The sequence below is a fragment of the Eptatretus burgeri genome, chromosome 8 (assembly GCF_056783735.1).
Source record: "Eptatretus burgeri isolate ZD-2024b chromosome 8, Ebu_testis_v1, whole genome shotgun sequence".
In the NCBI taxonomy this organism is placed as follows: domain Eukaryota; kingdom Metazoa; phylum Chordata; class Myxini; order Myxiniformes; family Myxinidae; genus Eptatretus; species Eptatretus burgeri.
In genome coordinates, this window is record NC_140968.1 from 65,981,680 (window position 1) to 66,007,333 (window position 25,654).

The 25,654-nt window shown below is 43.3% G+C and overlaps 1 protein-coding gene across 4 annotated transcripts in view; it reads right to left on the reverse strand.

Moving 5' to 3' along the window:
- The window catches only part of VPS50 (VPS50 subunit of EARP/GARPII complex), a 165,808-nt gene that overhangs the window by 108,822 nt on the left and 31,332 nt on the right, over positions 1 to 25,654 (reverse strand). For all 4 annotated transcript variants that reach the window (XR_015060993.1, XM_085892352.1, XM_085892350.1 and 1 more), the window contains exons 10-13: positions 24,587 to 24,629; positions 24,167 to 24,265; positions 19,138 to 19,278; positions 11,608 to 11,734 (exon numbers count right to left, since the gene is read on the reverse strand). Coding sequence is in view for 3 of the 4 variants with exons in the window: in XM_085892352.1 (XP_085748478.1) it covers positions 11,608 to 11,734; positions 19,138 to 19,278; positions 24,167 to 24,265; positions 24,587 to 24,629 (410 nt within the window). In the remaining variant the exon portion in view is untranslated. The remainder of the gene's footprint in view (positions 1 to 11,607; positions 11,735 to 19,137; positions 19,279 to 24,166; positions 24,266 to 24,586; positions 24,630 to 25,654) is intronic.

Below are 25,654 nucleotides of genomic sequence, written 5' to 3' on the forward strand. Positions count from 1 at the left end.
CGCCCACCGGACGGACAATCCAGTCGTGACCCTCTCGGACTAACGCCGGGAACCAGTCACGGGTGGACCTTTCGGTCTCACCGCGATCGAGCCAATCGGCCCCCGCGTGGGATAGGGTTGCTCGCCAAATTCGACCTACCTAAGTACCCACACGGAGGGTAGACCGGGCGATCGCACCTCGCCGCAGGTCGACTTCGGACACGGCCACTTAAGCGACCCGTTCCGTACTATCGGGATAACCGAGCGGTGTTATCGTCGGCCTCGACGGTTCGATTAATTATCGGGCGTATTCAGCCCACTACCAACCCTTTACGTGAAGCAAGATGAGGATTCAATGAAAGAAATGACGAAGCGAAGCGGGAAACAGTTCAACATAAAGCACATTTATTCGCGATGAACGGAAAGCACACATATACAATTCCACCAAAAGCACATAGAAAAGAAGACAAAAAGCAAATGCGACAATGCAGATATAATACCGACTACGCGAGCACACGGCAACACTTATACAATTTTACTTCACAGACGGCGCCGACAACACACATTCCCAAAGCAAAAGAAAAGAGAACCACTCTCCAGGATGAGGGGGTAGGTGGGCCTGGGGCCGAGACCGTGTCGGGCCTACCCGTCTGGTGATGAGACGCGGAGCGGCGGTGGTGCCTCAACTCCGCGGGCCTCGCGGACAGTGTCTGGTAGGGGGTGGGAAGGGGGCCCCCTTGGTCGCACTATCTCAGCGCGGGGGGAAACAGGAGGGGGTTGCTGATGCTCGGGGAAAGGAGGATTTTTACTCTGTCTCGGGTCCCTCGACGAGCGTCTCCACCTCGACCAGGTCGCGCCGTCGGCCTCCCTGGTGTGCAGCTCCCGGCACCGACGCGAGCACCCCCTCGTCTGCCTTCGCCGCCGCCGCCTCTCCACAGCTCCGTCCTCTTCGCTCCGACTCCAACTCCAACTCCGAACTCTTCCTCCTGCGAACTCCCTGCTTCTCAACTTCCACTCGTCTCTCCTGACGAACGCGGTCGCTTATATAAGCCCCGTGGCTTCGCCTTTGACCCCCTGCCTTCGACCTTTCACCTCGCTCCCCATTGGCCCGAGAAAAAGTGGGCGTGAATGCTTTTTGATCCATGAATTTGCATATAGCGACCGCCCAACGCCCTGGAGGCGGGGCCAAATCGCCCCTCGCTCACCGATTGGACGGAACAAAAGTGGGCGTGAGTCGTTTTTGATCCGTTTTTGGAGCGGAAAGTCCGTGGTTTTGTACACGCTGTTCGGCGCGCGCCCTGCACGAGTCCAATACCGGTACCCACAAGCGGCGCAAGAACGGTGGCGATGCGACGGTTGCGAGGTGTGACGGTAAAGGTCGTGGCTGTTGTGGTGAAGCGGCGTTGTGGTGGGTGGTTGATGTTGTGATGACTGTTGAGACGTGGTTGGTGGTGGTAATAATGGCGGTTGGTCCAAAATAAAGATAGTAAAAGAAAAACGGCTATCCTGAAGAGTCGCAGCACGCATAAATGACATGTATTCCCACTAGACCACGGGTTTGGGCCTAACTACACATATACTTACCGAGATATCTCACCTAAGGGACCTGAATGGTGGTTTGCGAATTTGGTCAACCACAACAATATACACACACACACACACACACACACACACACACACACACACACACACACACACACACACACACACACACACACACACACACACACACACACACACACGCACGCACGCACGCACGCACGCACGCACGCACGCACGCACGCACGCACAAGCCGGCAGGTAGCGATAGGTCGCCAAGCATGGAAACTATAAGATATAGAGCAAAATGGATGTCATATAGCGCATAGGGAATCACCTTAAGATTAAGTATATCAAATCTCATGGAGTTCCATCGACTGATAACTACTCAGTATCCATTTGAATGAAAAGTACCGAAAATGCGGTTTGAAATCGGAAATCCCCAAAGTTTGAGGGGGTGCTGTGGGTGAACAAAGATCTAAATCGAAAATCCGGCTTGATTGTTTGTGCACAATGTATTCCAGACGATTAGTGTGAATTTTCATGACCATCCGACCATAACCCTAGGAGGAGTAGCATTTGGCGCGAAGGCACCTCCAGCTCTCACATATTATCGATTTTTGCACTAATTGACCTTTGACCCCTGACCTAAGTGAAATCGGTCAATATGTCCTGAAGCAAGGTTGTAGAACTCATTGAGTACCATGAACCTGCAAAGTTTCATCCGTATCGATGCACTCACCTGGTCGCTAGGGGGCCTCAATTTTCGCGCATACCCTAATTGTAGGGGGCGCTGCGGGTAAAGTATCTCATATATCACAAAAAACAGAATATATTTGATAGAGCATCACCTGTAGATCATTTGTTGCCTAATTTCATAACCCTACGTGGGATAATGGCTTTCGGAATTGATTTCGCGCGGTACCGATTTTGAAGGTTTTTTGGTTGTTGCTTGGGAACCAAAGCGTCCCGAGCAACCATCACAATTTCCAAAGCACGAGGTCATAAGATGTACCTACCACCCGAGTTTGGTCAAAATCGGCCCACATTTACTACCAATTATGCTGATGACAAACGAACAAACATCATTATTGACAATAAGGGTCACCTATTTCGGCGACCCAATATATATGTACTATATTTCTAAAAAGAGTCAAGAAACAAGTAATAAAATATTTTTATTTTAATGCAAAAGGATGTCAGCATGTTCTTCCAAAAAGTATGTGTGAACAATGTAGGGACGGTCATGAGTAATGATCACGTGAAACCATCCGTACATCTCTCTTTGAGTAATGGTCGTCCTCTTTTATGACTTGGACGTAATGGAGTGCGAGAGGTGCAATGTCGGCAGAAGATCGTGTGGATTTCAAAGGTGAAACAAAAGGCCGTTTCAGTCACATTCATTTTGGTTATTAATATCCCAAATGGTGGAAACATCATGCTGTACAAGCATGCCTTGCTCAAACCGTGTTGGAATCCATTCTCTCACCCATCACCTTTGAACCTAATCCCTGCCTCTTCACCCCGAACCCTCGCCTTCATCGCGGATGGAAAGGCGCGTTAAATGTGGATAGCAAGCAAGGCAAAATGATCGTCCATCCGTACTCGATAGCGCCATATGCCATCACGTGTCCAGCTACGTCAGCTCACCTCATGATGTTACACCGAGTACTCAGACATTATTCCTGGTTCATCATTAGCACATTTTTTTTCCTCGATAATTGCAGCTACTGTCGAGCCTCAAATATAATAACTTCCCAAGTAATCCATATATGAATAGGTGAAATGACCGGCTTTGTCTTGACTGCATCACCATCCTTGTGTGTTCATCGTTTGCAGTAGGTGTTATGGCTTTTTGCAAACCTTGTGTTTACGAAGTGTTGTCCAGCAAAAACACAAGCATTCTGCCCCTTACAAACAGCCTTTTGCTTTCATACAGACGAGATCAAATGATATACATTTTGCGGACAGTGTATACTTTGTCTTCATGCTCAATGGTATTTGATCATATGGCTCAGCGATCAACTGGCATGCCGGTGGAACTGCAAATCCCAAGTTGGAATCTCACTGGCATATATACGTACACACACACACACACACACACACACACACCAACACACACACACACCAACACACACACCAACACACACACACACACACACACACACACACACACACACACTGACCCGGATGTAAGAGACCCGGATAAAAGAAAGACCCGCGTATAAGAACATGTTTTCTTATTCCCAAACATGATCCTATGTAAATGTATACGGGGAAACCCGCATATAAGGAACACGCGTACAAAGAAAACCCACTTATATGAACATATTTTTCAACACAAAAGTACAATTTTCTATCCGAAGCCACAGGAAAAGCTGGCATCAGTCAGCTGACGCGTTCGTTTCACTTTCCTATATAGTAGTTTTCCGGAAATCACGAATGAGGAAGTGGTAGTTTTGCTTCATCGCAATGGCATCGCTCGAAAAACGCTGAGTGTTTGCGGAGAAAGTTGAAATTTTGGATTCTTTAAAGTCGAAATCGCTGACGAGAGCCGATGTCGTGAAAAACTATGGCATTGGATTGCCGACCGTCAGCAAAATTGTCAAAGATGAGGAGTCACTTCGTATCAAAGTCCTCCACAACTCTAACATCAACAGAAAGTGTTCGAACCTAGTAATGGTAAGCTGATGAGCTGGAAGCAAGCGAACAAAGTTTCATTCAAGAAATTCCACGGCGAGAAAGCGGTAGCTGATGGTGCAGTGGTAGGCAATTGGATTAAAAATGTGCTCCCCGACTTGCTTGCGAATTATGCAGAGAAAGACATTTACAATGCCGACGAAACGGGCCTTTTTTATAAGGCCATGCCCCGTGGTTCTCAAACAAGTGACGGTGACAAGCCAACCGGAGGTAAAGTTCCAAAAGACCGCCTGACTGTTCTTTTGTTGAGCAATCTCGATGGCAGTGATAAGCGAGGCTTCATTGTTGGCAAGTCCGCCAAGCCGCGATGTTTCAACAATGTTCATAACCTGCCATTCCTTTACTTCGCCAATTCTAATGCATGGATGACGAGTGCAATATGGTCGCAAATTCTTACCAAACTCAACTGTCAGTTGCGCGCCAGTGGTAGAAGCATTGTCTTGTTTGCTGACAATGCCGCCCTGCCACCGTCTTCCACCGGATGTGACGCTAACGAACATAAAGCTCCAGTTCATGCCGCCCAATATGACATCTCTGATTCAACCTCTAGACCAGGGGTCTACAACCTTTTTGGGCGGAGGGCCACAAAACCAAAGTGGTGAGGGGCGGAGGGCCGCACCCAAAAAAGGACGCTAAATTCCGGGAAAAAAAATATATAATCAATATGTGGAAATTTAAACAAAAATTAGTGCTGAATATATTTTTCTTGCCAACGAATATGATAAATGAATAATCGTGTTAAAAACACGTGTCTAATATGAATCAAAATCATAATAAAAATTACAGAACGCTTTGATCATTGACCCTCACAAATTGGCAGTATCGCGGGCCACATTGTAATGTAAACTTAATATGGCACCACGGGCCGCATAAATCCGTCTAAGGGGCCGCATGTGGCCCGCGGGCCGCAGGTTGGAGACCCCTGCTCTAGACCAAGGCATGATCCGAACCATGAAGGCGTACTACCGATGAGAAATTGTTCGGCTTCAAGTTGCTGCTATCGACAGCATGCCACAGAAACCAGCGTCAGAACTTCTAGCCGGTATGTCCTTGGCAGTGCCGCTCGGCTGCATCTGATCCGGAAAGGTGATCCGTAGTTGGTAGAGTGATCCGGTTCGAACAAGGCGTACCGAGGGTGTTGTTCCCCGGTGGTTAAACCGCGTGGTTAATTAGGTAACCCGATTTACCCATAGGCGAAAGGACCCCAGGCCACGCGGTTGAGTTATTGACGTCCATGGTTGGTTAAGCGACCCCCCACGTCACGGAATTATCCGTGAGCAACGGCCTACAATTCCGGGGAGTCTGGTGAGAATTGATGTAGCTTCCCCCACCTAGTGGTCTTCTCACCCAACCCTGCAACAATATATATATATATATATATATATATATATATATATATATATATATATATATATACACACATATACATATACATATACATATACACATACACATACACATACACATACACATACACATACACATACACATACACATACACATACACATACACATACACATACACATACACATACACATACACATACACATACACAGACACACACACACACACACACACACACACACACACACACACACACACACACACACACACACACACACACACACACACACACACACACACACACACATACACACACACACACACACACACACACACACACACACACACACACACACACACACACACACACACACACACACACACACACACACACACACACACACACACACACACGTGGGGTGTGCTTACATATTGTGTAATCATGAAAACCGTGTTTCCCCATTGTCTCAGGTCGCTCACTTGCATTTGATTTTTTATGTATTTATATTTTCATTTACGGATGCTGTACAACGGTTCTGTGATTTTTCCTGGTGTTTCGGCTTCACTATCCATCAGCACACAAAATTTCAGCTTTATATGTTACTCGGAAGGCACCGATCTTTAATATCAGTCATTCAGTCAGTGAGAGCTTTATATATTAGACATAGTATACATTCAGTGCCTTCAGAAAGTATTCACAGCCCTTGACTTTCGTCACATTTTGTTGTGTTACAGCCTGAATTGAAAATGGATTCAATTTGATTTTGTCACCGATTGACACAAAATACCCCCCATAATGACAAAGTGAAAACATGCGTATAGAAATTTTAAAAAAATTAATTAAAAATGAAAAGCTGAAATGTCTTGCATCAATAAGTATTCAAGGCCCTGAGTCAATACTTTGTCAAAGCGCGTTTGGCAACGATTACAGCTTCGAGTCTTCTTGGGTATGTCTATCAGCTTTGCACATCTGGATTTGGGAATTTTCTCCCATTCTTCCTTGCAGATTTGCTCAAGCCCTGCCAAGATCGATGGGGAGCGTCGGTGAACATCAATCTTCAAGTCTTCCCACAGATTCTCAATGGGATTCAAGTCTGGGCTTTGGCTGGGCTACTCAAAGACTTTCAGGTTCTTGTTGTGAAGCCTTTCCCGTGTTGCTTTGGCTGTATGCTTGGGGTCAATGTCCTCTTGGAACGTAAATCTTCACCACAGTCTGTTATTTTGCACTCTGGAGCAGGTTCTTCTCAAGGATTTGCCTGTATTTGGCTTCAATCAATGTTCCCTCAATCGTTACAAGTCTCCCAGTCCCTGCTGCTGAAAAGTATCCCCATAGCATGATGCTGCCACCACCATGTTTCATGGTAGGGATGATGTGAGATGGGTGATGAGCTGTGCTTGGTTTCCACCAGATGTAGTATTTTGTGTTCAGGCCAAAGCATTCAATTTTTGTCTCATCAGACTGCAGAATCTTTTGCCTCATGCTCTCAGGGTTTTTCATGTGCCTTTTTGCTAACTCCAGGTGTGCTGTTATGTGCCTTTTTCTCAGGAGTGGCTTCCATCTGGCCACTTTCCCAAAAAGCATAGATTTGTGAAGTGCTGCAGAGATTGTTGTCCTTCCAGCAGATTCTCCCATCAAAGCGAAGGAACTCTGTAGTTCTGTCAGAGTGGTCATTGGGTTATTGGTCACCTCCCTAACCAAGGTCCTTCTTTCCTGGTTGCTCAGTTTTGTCTGACAGCCAGCTCTAGGAAGAGTCTGGGTAGTTCCATCTTCTTTCCATTTCCTGATGGAGCTCACTGTGCTCTTGGGAACTTTCAACACGAGAAATTGTGTTATAGCCTTCCCCAGATCCATGCCTCCTCACAATTATATCTCGGAGTTCTCCAGACAGTTCCTTGGACTGTGGGACCTTATATAGAAAGGTTTCTTTCTTTCTAAATCATATCCAATCAATTGAAATAGCCACAGGTGGACTCCAATCAAGTTGTGGAGACATCTCAAGGATGATCAAAGGAAATTGGATGCACCTGAGCTCAATTTGGAGCATCATAGCAAAGGGGTTGAATACTTATTGATGCAAGACATTTCAGCTTTTCATTTTTAATGAATTTGCAAACATTTCTACAAACATGTTTTCACTTCGTCATTATGGGGTATTTTGTGTTGATCGGTGACAAAAAATTGAAATTTCATCCATTTGAAATTCAGACTAACAACAAAATGTGACAAATGCCGAGGGGTATGAATACTTTTTGAATGCACTGTATGTGTGTGATGTATGTATGTATGTATGTATATGTATATATATATATATATATATATATATATATATATATATATATATATATATATATATATATATATATATATATATATATATATATATATATATATATATATATATATATATATATATATATATATATATATATATATATATATATATATATATATATATATATATATATACACACCTGGTGTTGGCGCAGTGGTTTGGGCAGCGGCTTGGGATCCAAAAGGTCATGAGTTCAAGCCCCGTTGGGCCACTGAATTAATACACCAGGAGGTTGACTCAGCCTGTCATCCTTCCAAGGTCGGTGAAATGAGTACCAGTGTACTGGGCCGGTGTATACCCCGGTTAAAATAGGTGTACCATATCCCTGTGTCATAAGAGGCGACCAGGGTTGCGTCAGGAAAGGCATCCAGTGTAAAACATGTGCCAAATCACTATGCGGATCATGCGGATGATTCGCTGTGGCGACCCCTAAAGGGAGCAGCCGAAAAAAGAAGAAGATATATATATATATATATATATATATATATATATATATATATATATATATATATATATATATATTGTTACGGTTGTGGAAATTCGCATTACACAAAAAAGAGTCCTCAGGTGAGATATATCGGTAAGTTCATGTGTAGTTAGCCCAAACCCGTTGTATAGAGGGAATATGTGTGATTCATCTGGGCTGCGACGCTTTGAGTTGGCCTTTTTTCTTTCGCTATTGTTATTTTTGACCATTAAGCCGCCAACAACTCAAACACCACCCCAACAACCAAATTGCCACCATCAACAACGCCCCCAAACAACTCCACCAAACCGCCACTACCTTCACCTCCACAACCCAACCCCGCAAGCATCGCCTCACCCGCCATTCTCTAACGATGCTCAACAACGCCCCCGAACCTTCGCCTTTCTCCTTCACAACCAGCAACCGCACCACCTGTGAACACTGAACGTCGGGCTGTCTAGGGCCCGTTCGGCGATTGGTGCCAAACGCATCGAGCGCGAATGGCGGCCTTTCCGAGAGAGGAATTCGGATCAAGAAGGCTTCACGCCCCCTTTTTGCCCGACCAATGGCTGAACAGAGGGTGGCGTGGCCCCGCCTCCAATCGCGTTTTGATCCGAATATTTGCATATAGGCTCCTACTGAGGCCTATAAAGACGCGAGCATAAGGCGACTCAGGGGTTGAGCTGGGTTGAGCTGGGTTGAGCTGAGTTGAGCTGGGTGTTGAGTTCGGTTGAGTTCAGTTCAGTGCGGAGTTGAGTTGAGTTCGCGTGGGTCAAGTGGAGACGGAGGTCGTCAACGAGGTTGCGGTGTGGGGGTCGCTCGTCTCGTCGCGAGGTCCAAACCAGCCAGCCATTCCCCTCTTCCTGAGCATCAGCAATTCCCCCCCCCCATCCGCGCTGAGATAGTGCCGGGTGGGGGGGCCCGTTCCTCCCCCACCCTAAACGTGGTGCCAACAAAACCGCTCGCGCGGAGCACGCCGGAGAGGACTCGCTGACCACGCCAGGGGCACGGAGTCGGGGCGCAGCTGCGCGAACATTGCGGCTTGCCGGCAATTGTGTCACGAGGACGCGGGTAAGACCTTCTCGGTCTCGTGAACCTGGCGGATCCTCCAGGATCCACGGACATTTGGTCTACGGACCTGTCTGCCTCCTTGCCTGTGAGGGTGGCTTTATTTTATTTTGGGTTGAATGCATGCTGTGGCGCCGTATCCAACAAGTAGAACTGCCTAAGTGTCTGTGCCTGTACATTGCCCCTTTTATTCGGTGTTAACTCTTTCCTTGCATGATTGTATGGCTGTATATACGTGCTTCCGTGTGTCCATATTAAAGTGCATTGTTGAACTGTTTCCCGCTTTGCTTCGTCTCCTTCCTTTTATTGAATCTCCATCTTGCATCACGTAAGGGATTGATAGTGGGTTTAAAACGCCCGGTAAATAATCCTAACCGTCGAGGTCGACGATAACTCCACTCAGTTATCTCTGCAGCATGGAACGAACCGCTTAAGCGGTTCGTGTCCGAAGTCGACCTGCGGTGAGGTACGATCGCCCGGTCGACCACTCGCGCAGGTACTTAGGTAGGTCGAATTTGGCAAGCAACCCTATCCTGCGCAGGTGGGCAATTGGCACAATCGTGGTGAGGTTAAACCCCCACCCGTGACTAGCTCCGGGCGGTAGTTCCCGGAGGGTCACGACTGAATTGTCCGTCCGGTGGGCGACGTGTCGCGATTCGAGTTACGCGGGCGATCGCACGCGAATTCGCAACAAAATATATATATATATATATATATATATATATATATATATATATATATATATATATATATATATATATCTTCTTCTTCTTTCGGCTGCTCCCGTTCGGGGTCGCCACAGCGGATCATCCGTATGATCCGCATAGTGATTTGGCACTTGTTTTACACCGGATGCCCTTCCTGACGCAACCCTGGTTGCCTCTTACAACACAGGGATATGGTACACCTATTTTAACCGGGGTATACTCCGGCCCAGTACACTGGTACTCATTTCGCCGACCTCGGAAGGATGACAGGCTGAGTCAACCCCCTGGTGTATTAATTCAGTGGCCCAACAGGGCTTGAACTCAGGACCTTTTGGATCCCAAGCCGCTGCCCAAACCACTGCGCCAACACCAGGCTCATATATATATATATATATATATATATATATATATATATATATATATATATATATATATATATATATATATATATATATATATATATATATATATATATATTTCGGCACGCCCCTTTCTTTGTTCCACCATCAGATTTTTGTTACTGCATGAAATGAAACAAGATTTGGCACATATACTAATGATATTATTGTCTTCCTTAAGAGGCCCCTCAAAATTCGTTTTGATGCATTTTCACAAACTCCAACAGATTCCATTCAAATTCGGTACGATTATGGCTTTTGGTCCAACTTAGGTCATTGGCTATAAAAAAAATTTTCCATAACACTTCCGATATTCGAAAAAAATCGATAAATCGATATCCCTTATGGGATTTTCCATTCAAATCCACTCAAGTTTCAGGCCAATGGGGGACGCAAATTTCCACTTTGCCCCGGGCGCTGTTTACCTCCGCTACGCCAAGCTGTTAGGGTTAGGGTTTGGGTTAGCTACCCTAACAGCTAACTGCTAACAGCTATTCAGGAAATTTGCAAGAAAGCCCGGGAAACACTGGGCTTTATTGCTAGCCCGAGCAACGCCAGGCATTACTACTAGTATATACACATATATATATATATATATATATATATATATATATATATATATATATATATATACATATATATATATATATATATATATATATATATCACATCACATTTCAGGAAAAATTGGAAAATAAAATTGCCTACATGTGGCAGCCATGAGTGAAGGCCATTATTGTGACAGCAAGACTGACAAGCAACACCAACATGGATGTTATCCCAAAATGACTCAACATGTGAGATGTGCGCATGATCACAGTGAGGTGTAAACAGGATGATGCATCAGCATTGACATAATGGAACTCTCAATTGGAAAAAAACAAACAAACAAAAAACAACTAAACAATGCTGTTCTAACGTGTTTGTTGACCAGATGTTTCTGCTGGTTAATGCATTTGCTAGTGTTTTCCCAGTCGAGACCAAAGCATGCGGAACCCAACTGTGCCTTCGACACATTCACGGCTTACAAGTGCAATGTGGAATTTTGCATTGCTAGTGCAATCAAGCCAACCTGCTGTGGTGTCTTCCCAATCCTGGTTTCGATGCCAAGACATTGTTTGCCGATAACTGTGCATCACTTCCCACAATGCCTTGCACAAATCGGCAAGGCATGGGATGTAGCTGTCCACAGTTACGTACTGCAAAAACATGGCAAAAATTAAAACATTTTGTTATGCCATATGTTATGCCACATCAATTTTTTGCAGAAGGGCAAACAACCAACAATCCATCTTTTTATTATTATTATTATTATTGTTACGTTTGAGGGGGGGGTATGCATTCAAAGGGTAATTAGGATGTTTAATTAGGTATGCCATGCTGTTCGAGTTTACCAGGATCTCGATGTAATAAGTAGCAATTCAGTGGTGATAAGTTGTCTAGTAAATGTTCATTTCTTCAAGGGGGAAATGATAATTGTCACGTAATTAGATAGGGATACGGGATAGGGTAAGTGTGTCTGCGTAAACCCCTTTTAGTAGTCCCTGGAGGCTGGCCATGACGTCACAGGACAGGGCTGCGGATGGCTCCGCCCCGTGATCATGATTGGCGGAAGGCGACGGCGGTGGGCCAATAAAACGGCTCGATTGGAAGTGACGAGGACGGGAGGATAAAACGGTTCTGTTCGGGGTCGAAAAGGAAGAGGAAGAAGATCGGGACAAAAAGATCGTGTTTTTTTGGTGTGGAGGCTGTTGCGCGGGAAGCGTACTTGTTGTTGTGCTGATTCGATCGTGTTCTTCATCGTGTCTTGGAGCCTTGCTGAGCCTCGTGCCTCACTTTGGTTGGCTCTGGGGTTCTGCTGACTCGGAGTGCGGGGTCGAACGGCGGGCGGACCTGCCTCCCTCTCCTGCTCGCAATTTGGCGCTAGAAGTGGTTCCCTGGCGGCTGTGAGGGGACTTGGGCCGGGACCAGGAGGTCGACAGCACCACGGTTTCTCCTGCCCCCCCCCCCCCTGAGGAGAGCAAGGCCAGCTCGTCCGACGCTGATCCAGGGACAGTTGCGTCCACACCACGGTCCAGCCTGACCACCAGAAGTAGCTACGTTTTGTGTGTGTGTGTGTGTGTGTGTGTGTGTGTGTGTGTGTGTGTGTGTGTGTGTGTGTGTGTGTGTGTGTGTGTGTGTGTGTGTGTGTGTGTTTGGCGCCTTAGAGGGTTTGAGATCTGTATATTCATTGGAATTGTCTGTGTTTTCCCCACGCCCGATCCCACACCATCCCGTCGAATCGCCCCGGATCCCTCTTCTTGCCGAGTCTTGTTATTTCTGGTTAATAATAAAAACAAATAAACATCATCAACTCAGTGAAAAGTGACTCGTGCCACCTTCCTCGTCCCGTTTGCGGTAGAGCGATTAGAACCGCCATGTTTGGGTTATAAATAAATAAACCGCCTCCATCGTTTCGGCTCATTCTATGTTGGCGGGACTGTTCAAGTCCCGTGGACGTCACATTATTATTATTATTATTATATGGTTTGTAAAATAAATTATGCAAAGCTCAGACAGACAGGCATACCTCAGAAGACTCAAATACAAAACAATTTAATTCAAAAAATAGTGAGGGGGGGGAGGGGGAGAAAGAAAGGGGGCAGAGAGAAAGAGAGAGAAGGGGGGAGGGGGAGGGGGTGAGAAATAGAGAGGGAGGTTGTGTAACATACATATATATATATATATATATATATATGTCTTCTTCTTTCGGCTGCTCCCTTTAGGGGTCGCCACAGCGGATCATCCGTATGATCCGCATAGTGATTTGGCACATGTTTTACGCCGGATGCCCTTCCTGACGCAACCCTGGTCGCCTCTTAGGACACAGGGATATGGTACACCTATTTTAACCGGGGCATACACCGGCCCAGTACACTGGTACTCATTTCGCCGACCTCGGAAGGATGACAGGCTGAGTCAACCCCCTGGTGTATTAATTCAGTGGCCCAAGGGAGCTTGAACTCAGGACCTTTTGGATCTCAAGCCGCTGCCCTAACCACTGCGCGAACACCAGGCTCTCATATATATATATATATATATATATATATATATATATATATATATATATATATATATATATATATATATATATATATATATATATATATATATATATATATATATATATATATATATATATATATATATATATATATATATATATATATATATATGTATGTCACGGGTCTGGGCAATTCAGTTTATCCCCCGACCCAATTGTGGTGGACAGGCGGTTAACACCAACCAGCCCGGATTGCCGAGTGGTTTTCCTTAGGAGGTGCACACGTAATCCTCAGAGATAATGGTGTGCGCGGGAGTGGAATTCGGCCCTGGCGGAGCGATGGAACAGATGGATGCACATCACAAGGGGTTTATACCCAAACCACATGACAAATACACGGACACAGCAACTTAAAATAAATGGGGACTTCATGAAAATGGAAGTATTTACAAGGGTAATTCAAAATGTAATCATAATAACGTGAAGCAAATTAGGATCAAAGTCGAGGCGCCTTGACACACGGACTTAAATACAGACAAGGGGAAAATGAAAGAGAAGCAAATCCTCCCTATATTCTGGCACTTAGCTTAGTCCAGAGACGGTTTTTATGGAACTTTGGAATCGGGGCACTTCGTCCTGCACGGGCAGACTCGCCCAAAATGGCGCCGAGCTGCTCTCTTGTAGTGGGAAACGTACGCGAGGCAATTCATGAGGTGATATTCAACATCACGCCTCAGAGACTGCCGTGCAACTTCTTGCGTCGATGATCCTCACTGACGCCACAGCTTTGCAGAATGGCGCCGTCTCTGAGGTGATATACACGAGGCTTTGAGCTCCGTCTCATGCGACCCGACCAAGAGTCAATGGCCAGCGTCTTGCTCCACCACACGAGCCAATTCGCAGCAAGACACGAGAATCACGCAGCCATTTTGTCGTGCCGAGAGGAGAGCAAAGCGAGATCCTCCGTCCCAGCCACGTTCCTCTCAACTACTGTCTCTTTCGAACCTCACCCTTCTTCCACCTCTGGGCGTGGCTTGCTGGCACGAAACCCGGGAAGGCGGGGCCTCTGCCTGCTCGGCACGTTTTGCTTGCTTGTGGTTATGGTTGTTGTTATAAAAACTTATTTCTTTCATGGCTGGCTTGTAAATGCAAAAAACGTAGGAATAGGTTGCAGAGTGCAATCACATCCTGGGGGAAATTATCCTTAATCCCCAATTAACACCGCACCAACTCCCGTGTGGTGACAAGTAACACTTGAGCTCACAGTTTCCCTACTTAATTTACATTGAGATGTCTCTCCTACATGTCCACGGACCAAAAAACTCCATTCAATCCTAACCTTCTAATGAAATTCCTCCATCTACCCCCACAACCGTAACAATATATACTGCAAAACATTTCTGACTTGGTGAAGCAGCAAAGCACAGATCGTATCTCATAAGAGCCAAAACTGCACAACCTATGAGTAACAATGGTCAGCTACCACCCATGTATTGTCTCTGCCCTGCTGCCAGAGGTGGAATGCGGTCGGGAGTAAAACTAAATCCAATAAATGGCTCTTCCTACTTAATGATAGCAACAACATGACATGACGTCATGCTGTGCCTGTGCACCACATCGCCTCCAATACCGGAAGTTTCCGTGAGCACACTCGGGAGAAACCAAGATTCGCTAGTCACAAATAAAGGACAGGGGAGCTGCCGACCATGGTTTTGCCCTTGTTACGTGCTTCCTCAGGACGGCACACCACAATCATTCATTTGTGACCACAAACCAGATGCTATCTAATATATAAAGTCCCAGGCAATGTAACAGGCAAATTTCAAATTTAATTACATAATTCCCTGCCAAAACTCCAGTGAATAGAATCAAGTAAAAAAACAAGATGAATTTTCTTCGCTTTTGATAGTTTGGCAGTGGATAATTACAAAAATGTCCAAATCAGCGACACTCGAGGAGTTGTCAATTGTTCAGAAAGCCTTGATGTATAATGCGTGAAACACGAATGGCATATCAACAGCTTCGGATAAATGGATGGCTTTGAGTTTTGACCTTCCCGTCCCAGCCTCACATATGCTGCAGATGCCATTTCCTTCCCTACCTACTTGACCTCAGTCGCTGAACAAATACCTAAAGTAAATGCACCACGAAATTGGGGAAAAGTGGATTGATAACACGAGTACATACTTTCAACTTCGGTAAGAAAATGAACCACTCGACTGACGGCACTTGGAAATATCCCGCCACAAAAGCAAAGATGACACACCTGCCTGCAGACAATTCAAACTTACCAATTTATCACGGTGCAGGCTTCTGTTGATGCTTTTAGTGCATGTACCCAAGGGTGAAGTTGGAGTTGTATATGTTGTGTATTAGTAGATTAGTGGATTCAACCATATCGTACAGCAATCAAAAACTTATGAGTGCCTTGCTAGTCCCTCACACTAAACTTCCTTCTCCAAGTATCAGACTAAGATACGCAATTTGGTGAATGGCTGTCTGCCTGCCTTTTTGATGGTGATACATTCATCATTACTTATCCAATCTCAATGAAACTTGACAGGAGGACTAAGGGTCACATGATGGAGGTTGTAGCGACTTCATTGGCCCTCCTCCCCAAGGGGGTTTGCAGCCTTGGGTGAAATCAGTGTTAAGGTGTATATACGTGTTAAGATAGCGAATTAAGATAGTTAAGATAGCGTTTTTCCAAGGCCCCTTCTTATAACAAAAGTAACATCACTAATGACAATGTCATAATATTAAAATGATATTACAAAACAAATTAAAATACCAATAATATCCCCTTCTCCCAAGGGCCTTTTGTCCTTGCACAAATACCGTGTTAAAGTATATAAATAGCTTATTGTGGCATTTTGTGGGGCACCCCTACCGGAAGTAATATATATTTATACATATATATATATATATATACATATACATATACATATATAATATACACATTATAAATCACAAACACGTGTGATTACCTTTTTAAACAGTCACTACTGCTGTGAAACAATAAACTGAATTAAAGGGAGGAAACCCGATGTTCTTGAGACATAATATGCTTATCGCACACCCCAAAGACTAACGGATCAGAGCTGTCATCTATATACCCCAGAGAAGATAACAACATGACCTTTCCTGCCATTACCATACCAGTCATCAAAAACTAGGACTGTTTGGGAGCTTTTAATGAGCAGATTAGCACCGCATAGCCAAGGTACTTGGGCATTAATTGTATGTTATGACTGCAAACCAAATGGTTCATCGCCAGTAATTCCAGAAACATCATTGTAAAGGCCCTGTCACACCTTGACGATCGAGCCAGCGTATGCCGACGTATGAAAAAATTGTCTAAAACGCTGGCACACGTCGAATACGTTATGGGTAAGTTTTGTATATGTTAAGAGCACGCTGGCATACGTCGTAGTACGCCGAGCTCGTCGACAAATTTTAACATGCTTGAAATTTTTCGACGTATGCCAGCGTATGACTCACACGTTCTGCATACACTGGCCATAAATTGTAGGCAAGTTATGCGATCATTGACACACGTCGACACACGTTACTTGTAAGTTACTCATAAGTCGAAACACGTCGAGGTAATGGTTAGCGTCGAGGTAATGGTTAGCGTCAGTATTCCAGACTCCATGTTTTTTTTTTCTATATAATTAATATAATATAATTAATAGGCTGCCGCTCAACGATTTAAATCATAACCGCACTAGAAATCAAAGTGTCAACATCACCGTCATACCGAAGAAAAAAAACAACCAAAAAAAAAACATGGAGTCTGGAACACTGACGGGTTCCTTCTGTGTGAACCCCATTTTTATATACCAATTCCCCTAAACGCTGCCAATACGCCATTATACGGAAGCTGTAAGTTAGTAACACGTTCACTAAGTTCTGTGGTCGTCTGGAAGATGTCAAATACATCTACATCTGTCAATATGCTTTGGAGATACGTTACACATAGGTTCAAAGCACGTTACTCATAGGTTAGAAATAAGTTTCGGGTACGCTAAACATTACCTCGACATGTTTCGACTTATGAGTAACTTACAAGTAACGTGCGTTGAAGTGTGTCGACGTGTGTCAACGATCGCGTAACGTGCCTACAACTTATGGCCAGCGTATGTGGAATGTGTGCGTCATACGTCGAAAAATTTTCAACATGCTGAAAATTTATCGACGTACTCAGCGTACTACGACATATGCCAGCATGCTTCAGCGTGCTTTTAACGTATACAAAACTTACCCATAACGTATTCGACGTGTGCCAGCGTATTGAGCAAATTTTTCATAAAAAATTTTTTGTGCATAATCGGCATATGCTGGCTAAAACGTCAAGGTGTGACAGCGGTTTGACACTTCGATGTCTAGTGCGGTTATAATTTGAATCGTCGAGCCGCAGCCTTTTAATAGGCTACACCACGTGATCATCGGCGATACGCTGCCGCGCGCTATGTATAAGTTAGACTATCGTTGGGCATAGGTTGTGAACACCAACAACACGCTCAGCATTCGTTGATATAAGTTATCTATACGTTATCAAAACGTTCTGTGTATGTTACTAATACGTTATGCATACGTCCAACTCGTTATGAATTCGTCCAAAACTGGAAAAAAAAACAACAATAGTTCAGCGTAAGCCTGCATTTTACATACATTTTGATACCTTGCCATACGCTGGCTAAAACGTCAAGGTGTGACAGGGCCTTTAGCAAGTAATCAAATGTGCTTTTCATTTTATTGCATTAAATTTTTGCGTTTGTCTGTCCATGGTCGTCGTGAGTTCCTGAAAGCTCTTAGTGGAGCAGGTTGAAACAAGTTTTAATTGTGTTCTTCTTCTTCTTCTTGCGTCTGGCAGCTTGGCTGCCGGGTAGCTATCATTTTGTTGGGGTATGGCTGTGCTGCTGATGCTGTGCCCCTATACCAGTACACTGGTACTCATTTTGCCAACCTCGGAAGGATGACAGGGTGAGTCAATCCCACCTGGTGTTAATTCAGCGGAAAACGGGGCTCAAACTCAGGACCCTCAGATCCCAAGCCAGCCACCTTAACCACTAAGCAAACACCAGGCTTTTAATTGTGTTAACAGTGGAACTGACAGCTTCAACTGAAAAGCAAAGAAAACAAACAAATAATGATTTTGATTCTCACCAATTCAAGTTTTCCTCAATTCCAAATATCTCCCAAACAGATCTGTTCAAATTGGCAATAATATTAAAACGTCAGTTGTGTTTTTGGAAAAACAAGGGATCAAGGATTTGATTAGTAAAATGTTAAAAGATAATCAAATTGTATTGATAACAATGGCTATTTTGACTACCAAGGAGAGCTTAAAGTTAACTAGAATTTTAAGTACGCTCAGATTTGATTTCCTGACTGACCTGTGTAACAAGGTGGTTAACCTTGTAAGTTTCTTGGAAATCTTTATAGAAAGTATGGAATCAAACAAAGCATTCACATAATCAGCAGTGTTTGCCAAAACATTAACAGAGTCAATACAGTACCAGACTACTTTGGAAAGAACTCTGGGCAGAAACATACCGTGCAGAGGCCTGCATATTGCAGCTTGTGGAAGCGTGTCTCACTGGAAGGTGCACACAGCTCAACATAACCAAGCACAACTTGAAATGCTGTGTTGTGGATTGCCTGTGTGAAGTGCATGTGCAGCTGATCCATCGCAGTCTGCAAGTGAAACAAAATGAAGTTTCAGTTAATCCCATTTGGGGGATGGAGGAAACTTTAAATGATAGCATATTGCTGGTAATCAGGTAGAAATCAGGGAGTATAGGATGGCAAGTGTGTTCAGCTGTGTGGACAGATAGAGGACATACATGACCAAACAGCACCGAGAAAAAAAAAACTTATAAAGTAGAATTTGATTCTACTTTAAACTTATAAAGTAGCCTTCACCCACATTAGATCTGAACTCACTATTACGTTTGATCTCATTTCAAGGTCACATTAAAAAAATTTAAGGTCACATGAGGAAACAACAACAAAAAAGAGACAAGTCAACACCAGGCTTTAAAATTGCGTCAACAGTAGAACTGATTTCTTCAACTTCAACCAAACTTTGCATGTCCTCCTCTTTCATCCAGACCAAGGTCGAGGCCTAATGTTTGGAAAACAAAACAACAAAAAAATTGATCCCAGATAAAGCCACATAATTGGCCTTCAGGCTTCGATCGGGTCTTGTGCTTAAACGCTGCCCGTGTCCCCACCCTCCCCCACCCCCCCAGAAGCAATTGAGTAATACGTATTGTGAAGATTGTATATTGAGGTTGTAGTGATTTGTTGTCAGCAACACAAATTAAATTGTCAAAGTATTTAAACATATGTCTGTTATTGAAAAGATTGCTCATTACTTGAGTTAGAAACATCTTATACTTTCTCTCTTCCACTTTTCCCTTTTTTTCTCATCATGATATTAAAAGTGAATAAAACTATATAATGTGGCATTCTGAAACATACTCTTTATGTATTTACATTTGGCACTATGGACCTCGCTTTGTAGTTGTTTTTTTTTTCTTTCGGGAGTGGCTTCCGTTCAGCACTCGGCACGGGAACCTCTTATGGGATGATGGGATGCTTTCAACTTCGGTAAGAAAATGAACCACTTGACTGACGTCACTTGCGGCCAAGTTCCTCTTTGAGGAAAAAGGATATTTTCTTAAAGGGTCGTTGGGGTCTTAAATATCTTCAAGAGATTAAGGGTATTATGGGTGCCAAGGGAATTATGGAGTCTTAGAGAGAGAAAAAAGTTGTAGTTTAGGTTATATCGTGTGTGTGTGTGTGTGTGTGTGTGTGTGTGTGTGTGTGTGTGTGTGTGTGTGTGTGTGTGTGTGTGTGTGTGTGTGTGTGTGCCTAATCCTGTGTGCGTTCACACACACAGGATTATGATAACAGGCTGGGGTAGTAGGTCCAGCTGGTAAGCCTGAGCAGGGCTGCCGATTCATGACCAGAGCATCGCAAACTGATCAATATGGTACTGGCTCTGTCAGGCTGGCAGCAGTTGAGAAGTGAGGTCTGGCTAGGTAGTTTGAATGTGGAAGGGCTGTGTGTGTGCAGGATACCAGATGGAAAGGAGACAGGGCGAGGTTGGTAGGAGGATACAAGCTGTTGCACGTGGGTGGGGATGGAAGGAGTACTGGCATTGGAATAATAGTATCAGAAGAGTTCAGCAAGCAGCTAGTTCGAGTGAAAAGATGGAGGGACAGGTGGTTATGGCATGATTGGTGATACAGAGGAAAATGGTGTGTATCATGTCGATATATGGGCCACAAACGGGAAGGACTGGGGCGGAGAAGCAGGAATTCAGGAACGCACTGGAGAGGATGATGGGAATGGTTGAGTTGGAGGTGATGCTGTGCAATGCGGGGAACTTTAACATGCATGTGGGAGTTGTGGAGCTGGGTGAAGAGGAAAGTGTTGGTAAATTTGGTTGGGGAATGAGGAATAGAGAGGGTCAAGAGCTGGTGGAGCTGATGGCGAGAAATGGGATGGCCATATCTGGTTCATTCTTTCAAAAGCAGAAAAGCCACAAGATTACCTATAGAAGTGGACAACATAGAACAGAAGTGGATTTGATGGTGGTGAGGAAGCAACAGTTGTGGAGAGTTAAGGGTTGAAAGGCAGTGGTGGGAGAGCATGTAACCACCCAGCACAAGCCTGTGGTGTTTGTGGTATGGGTGAAGAAAAGGAGAGCGGTTAAGAGCAGGGCTTTGAAGATTATTCGGTGGGGAAAGTGTCGGGGCAACGTCGTCGTAGAGTACTGTACAAGGAAATCCAAAACCATGATCTTTTCTACCTCCGTTAAACCTACCCAAGCACATCTCTTTCCGAGTTTCCACTTTCTCCGTCTACTTCCGTGATCGAGAGTCTGCAGCTGTAATTCACCTTGTTCACGACTGTGTCCTACCCCTAACCCTAATTTTTACCCACATCACTTATTTCTCCAGATCTCAATCCACCTCAACCCCACACCTCCTTTACTCCCTTTCTACTGTTATATCCTGATACATTCTGTGTTCTGGATCCTCCACTAGCCGCAACAATGCGTCCACAAAAAAAAAATTAAAACAAAAAACAGCAAGTGCATAATCTGTAAGGAATACATTAAAGGTGCCATGACACTCAAAACTTTCTGGTTATTTATATATTAACTTGACCTTCCTAGTGAAGAAATCACCCATGTTTCTTTTTTAAAATAAAAAATGGGATAATTAGACCAATATTTCAAACATTTCTGGTGCTTTTCACAACTTGCTATGCCCCGCCCGTCAAAAAAGTTGACTTCAGCGAACCGCAGCCTTCACGTCATCTGCAGAACCGCACAGAGAGGATTGACTAGATGTCGCGCGCCGTATAAAGTACGTACAAATGCATTGTGCACATGTGTTTGCTATCTCACTGATCGTCTTAATTCCTGTGATTGTTTCGCGGAAAAGAAATTCTGCTTCTGAGCCGTGTATGCACAACAATCATGAGGAAATTATTTATCCCTTTAGTACCTTGTCGTAGTCGTGTACAAATCCAATACATGTATGCAAAATAAAGGACTATACCATATCCACAAAATATTAAATGTGACTGTTGAACCTTTCCATTAAAAAAGGAACTTACAGGAACATACAAGCAAAATACTAAAGATTAATATTGCATCATTTCAAGGTGGAAGGAAATAATTTTAAAATCAAAAATGTGAAAAACCTGCACCCACATTTTGCAGCTTATTGAATTGTTCGTTGAAACCAGCCTGCTGGGATAGGTACGATTCCACATACATGCAAGCCAGGTATGGCTGCACTCGACATACATGGGTTTATTCTAAAGTGAAGGTACTGCTTCCATTGGCTTGCTATTCATCAACATTTAGCCAAAATGCTGTAATAAATGAACAGGGAAAAATATGTTGGCACAACTATGAGACAAATTTATCTGTCCTATTACAAGGCCTCATAGCCTCGGGACTCTTAGGCATTGATTTATACATTGTGTGCATGCTAATACAAGTTACTTGTCAACTCGATAGAGTCTAGACTCGTCCGATAAATCCGTCATCCGTCCGACTAGTCCGATAAATCTGATGCGCTGTAGCTTTCTTTATTATTCTCTTTTCTTCATTGTTTTCTACTGGCGCTACATGACGACAAAAAAAAAAAATGCAACAGAGTGTCAACAAAAAAAATGCAACAACAGAACGTATCAGACTACTCTAGACAATTGTGTCGCAAGGTGTGTTCTGCACACAAGTTTTCATCGTATCCGGACAGCGAGATTACTTCGTTTTATGCGCAGAGAGATACGGCCGATGACATGCGCCGGCCTTGTTTGTGATTAATTCACCGCGGTGCAACATGTCCGCTGCGCTGGTCACGTCACCTCACTAAAATATTTCTGATATCGAGCAGTATGCAAGTAGAATTTACATTATTGAATTACGAATAGGATTTAGTCTAACCAGTTATTGCCAAGTCTTCCTTCGACGTCCTCCCGATCATCATGAACTCCGGGAATTTCATCGCCATTTTCCTCTGCTTGTCCTGCTTCGGGCTCAAACTGGTAAGGCCGTACTTCATTTCCAGCTGCCTGAACTTCACCTCCCGTGACTACATTATCCGACAATTCTCCATCCGATTCAGACCAAAATCATTCATTTCTCTCACACTCACTGTCGCTACCAGACACATCAAAGTCCATGCTATCCATTATTCAAAACCAAATGTTTGATTTTTTTTAAAGCAGAAATGAACGAAGCGATTGAGTCGACCAATCGAATGTGGAAACACACAGGAAGCCAATAGAATCACGTAGACCACCAACCAGAGTAATTTACGTGCAGCCTTTGTCGTCCTGCAGTTGACGTCATGTGGGTTATGCCCCTTTCAGTAGATTTCGGCAGAATTTTTATGGGGCGTTCCCGAAGAGGTTTGTTTTTTTTAATTTTACATTTTACAGAACGAGTATTGTGAAAAAAAAAATTGTCATATCTGAAATCACGATGAAAAACTCCTATAGGACATATACATATATGTATATATATATATATATATGTATATATATATATATATATATATATATATATATATATATATGCAATTTCAGTACTTTTGGGTGTCATGGGACCTTTAAATTCAAATACTTCTCCCACAGTAATTTTTTTAAACAATTAAATAAATAAATACATTTGAAACATTTAATAAATGTATACAATATTTATAAACAATCTAAAAAATAATTCAAAGACATTCATTAACCTCCTCCCCCAGGTTAGCCAAATTCAATTACAACGTGGCATCCACACCCAAAATGTTTCCCACCAAATCTACACCAGAGGCATGGGGGTAGGGTGTGGGGGTCATGGGAGATCAACTCTCAATTATTCTTCAGGAATCAAGGAAAATATTTTTTTGGTTTGCTAAAAAACAATTCCGTCGTTAATTTTTTCAATGGGAAAAGGAGAATGAAATGTGTATGTAAAGGAAGGAGAAATTCGACAAAACGATAATTGAGAAAGGACTGGTTTCCACGGTGTCAGTAGAAAATGTATGTACAACCTCGCTGATTGTACCTGCGTCTTCCCCAACAGGCGGTATGCTGTCTGCACCTTGGTGTAATGTACGGTATCAAAAAGCTTGCAGGTCTTGGATAAGGCCAGGTCCAGCTGTTCCTTTACTCAAAAGGTAGGAAATTCAAAGTTAGTACTTTAATAAGTTAAAAAGTGAAAGTGAAAAAGTGGACAAGAGAGGCTGGGAATGGTTCAGAGAGAGTAGGGGTTGTCAGAATGGAGTGAGCAAAGAGGTTACGAAAGCAAAGCATGATCATCACAGAATAGAGGAGAAAAGTGAAAAAGAAGTGGCGATATACCCATCAAAAAGTAAGGCTATTTCCCAAAGCCAACATTGCACAAGCACATATCATGTCATTACAAAATGTTAACACATCGACACATTATGCAGGGAATTATGACAGCATGACTCATCAACCTCACCTCTATTTGCTCCAGTGTGTCTTGAAGCTTTGAATTCAGCTCACTGCAGATAACAACAAAATATGCACAAAGGTTACAGTCACGAACACAAAGGATGGGTTCCTGAAGTGCAGAAGATGACCTGCAGTATGTTGACCAAGAGCTCACAAGGCAATGATTAACTTCAGCAACCGAGAAGGCAATTTAGCTCATCATATACTAAGAGACACTAGGAGGGGTACCTGACAAAAAAATTAACTTTCACCCTTTAAAAACCGTGTCAATAAATTATTGAAATATCCGATTCTATTTTCGCATCCTTTTCTCACCTGTGTTGCAAGAAAAGTGAAAGTCAGTGTATAATCAGACATCCTGTTTGATAGGGCAATATATAACTATTATGTGAATAAAATGGAAATGTTGAAAAAAAAAAAAAGTATTGAATATTGAAAGCCTTTTCTGAATATAATCATTATGAGAAACAGGAGTGAATATGACTCACCATTATTACAAGTGAAAAAGAAGATGGAGGAAGAGTTTTTGTTTTAACGCAAACTGAAACCAGCCCATCTACCCTCACCTTACTGAACTATATCATACTGCTTTCAGATTGGGCTTAATTAGTGGTATCCCCTGTAGGACAATTGCTGTCGGTCGGACTGACGCATGCACACTGAGACCGAGCTCCTTTTATATTATGGATTACGAGATCAAGTGCTGTGATCAAAAATGTTGAAGGATAAACAAACTTTAAAACAAGGTTTGTCTAAACCCCCTCCCCTTCTTTTACCAATTTTTTTTTTTTTAAAGCTCAAAACCTTCCTCAAATATTTGAAGTTGTACCATTAATTTCTGTGATAATAAATGAAGCATTAATATAATTCATCCAAAAGATCATGGATTACAACAGACATTACAATATTGCAAACCAACCCTTCCCTCCCCCTTCAAAAAAAAAAAAATCAAATATTATGACATATTTACAATCCCATTTATCATAATAAAAAAAATGAAATATATATATATATATATATATATATATATATATATATATATATATATATATATATATATATATATATATATATA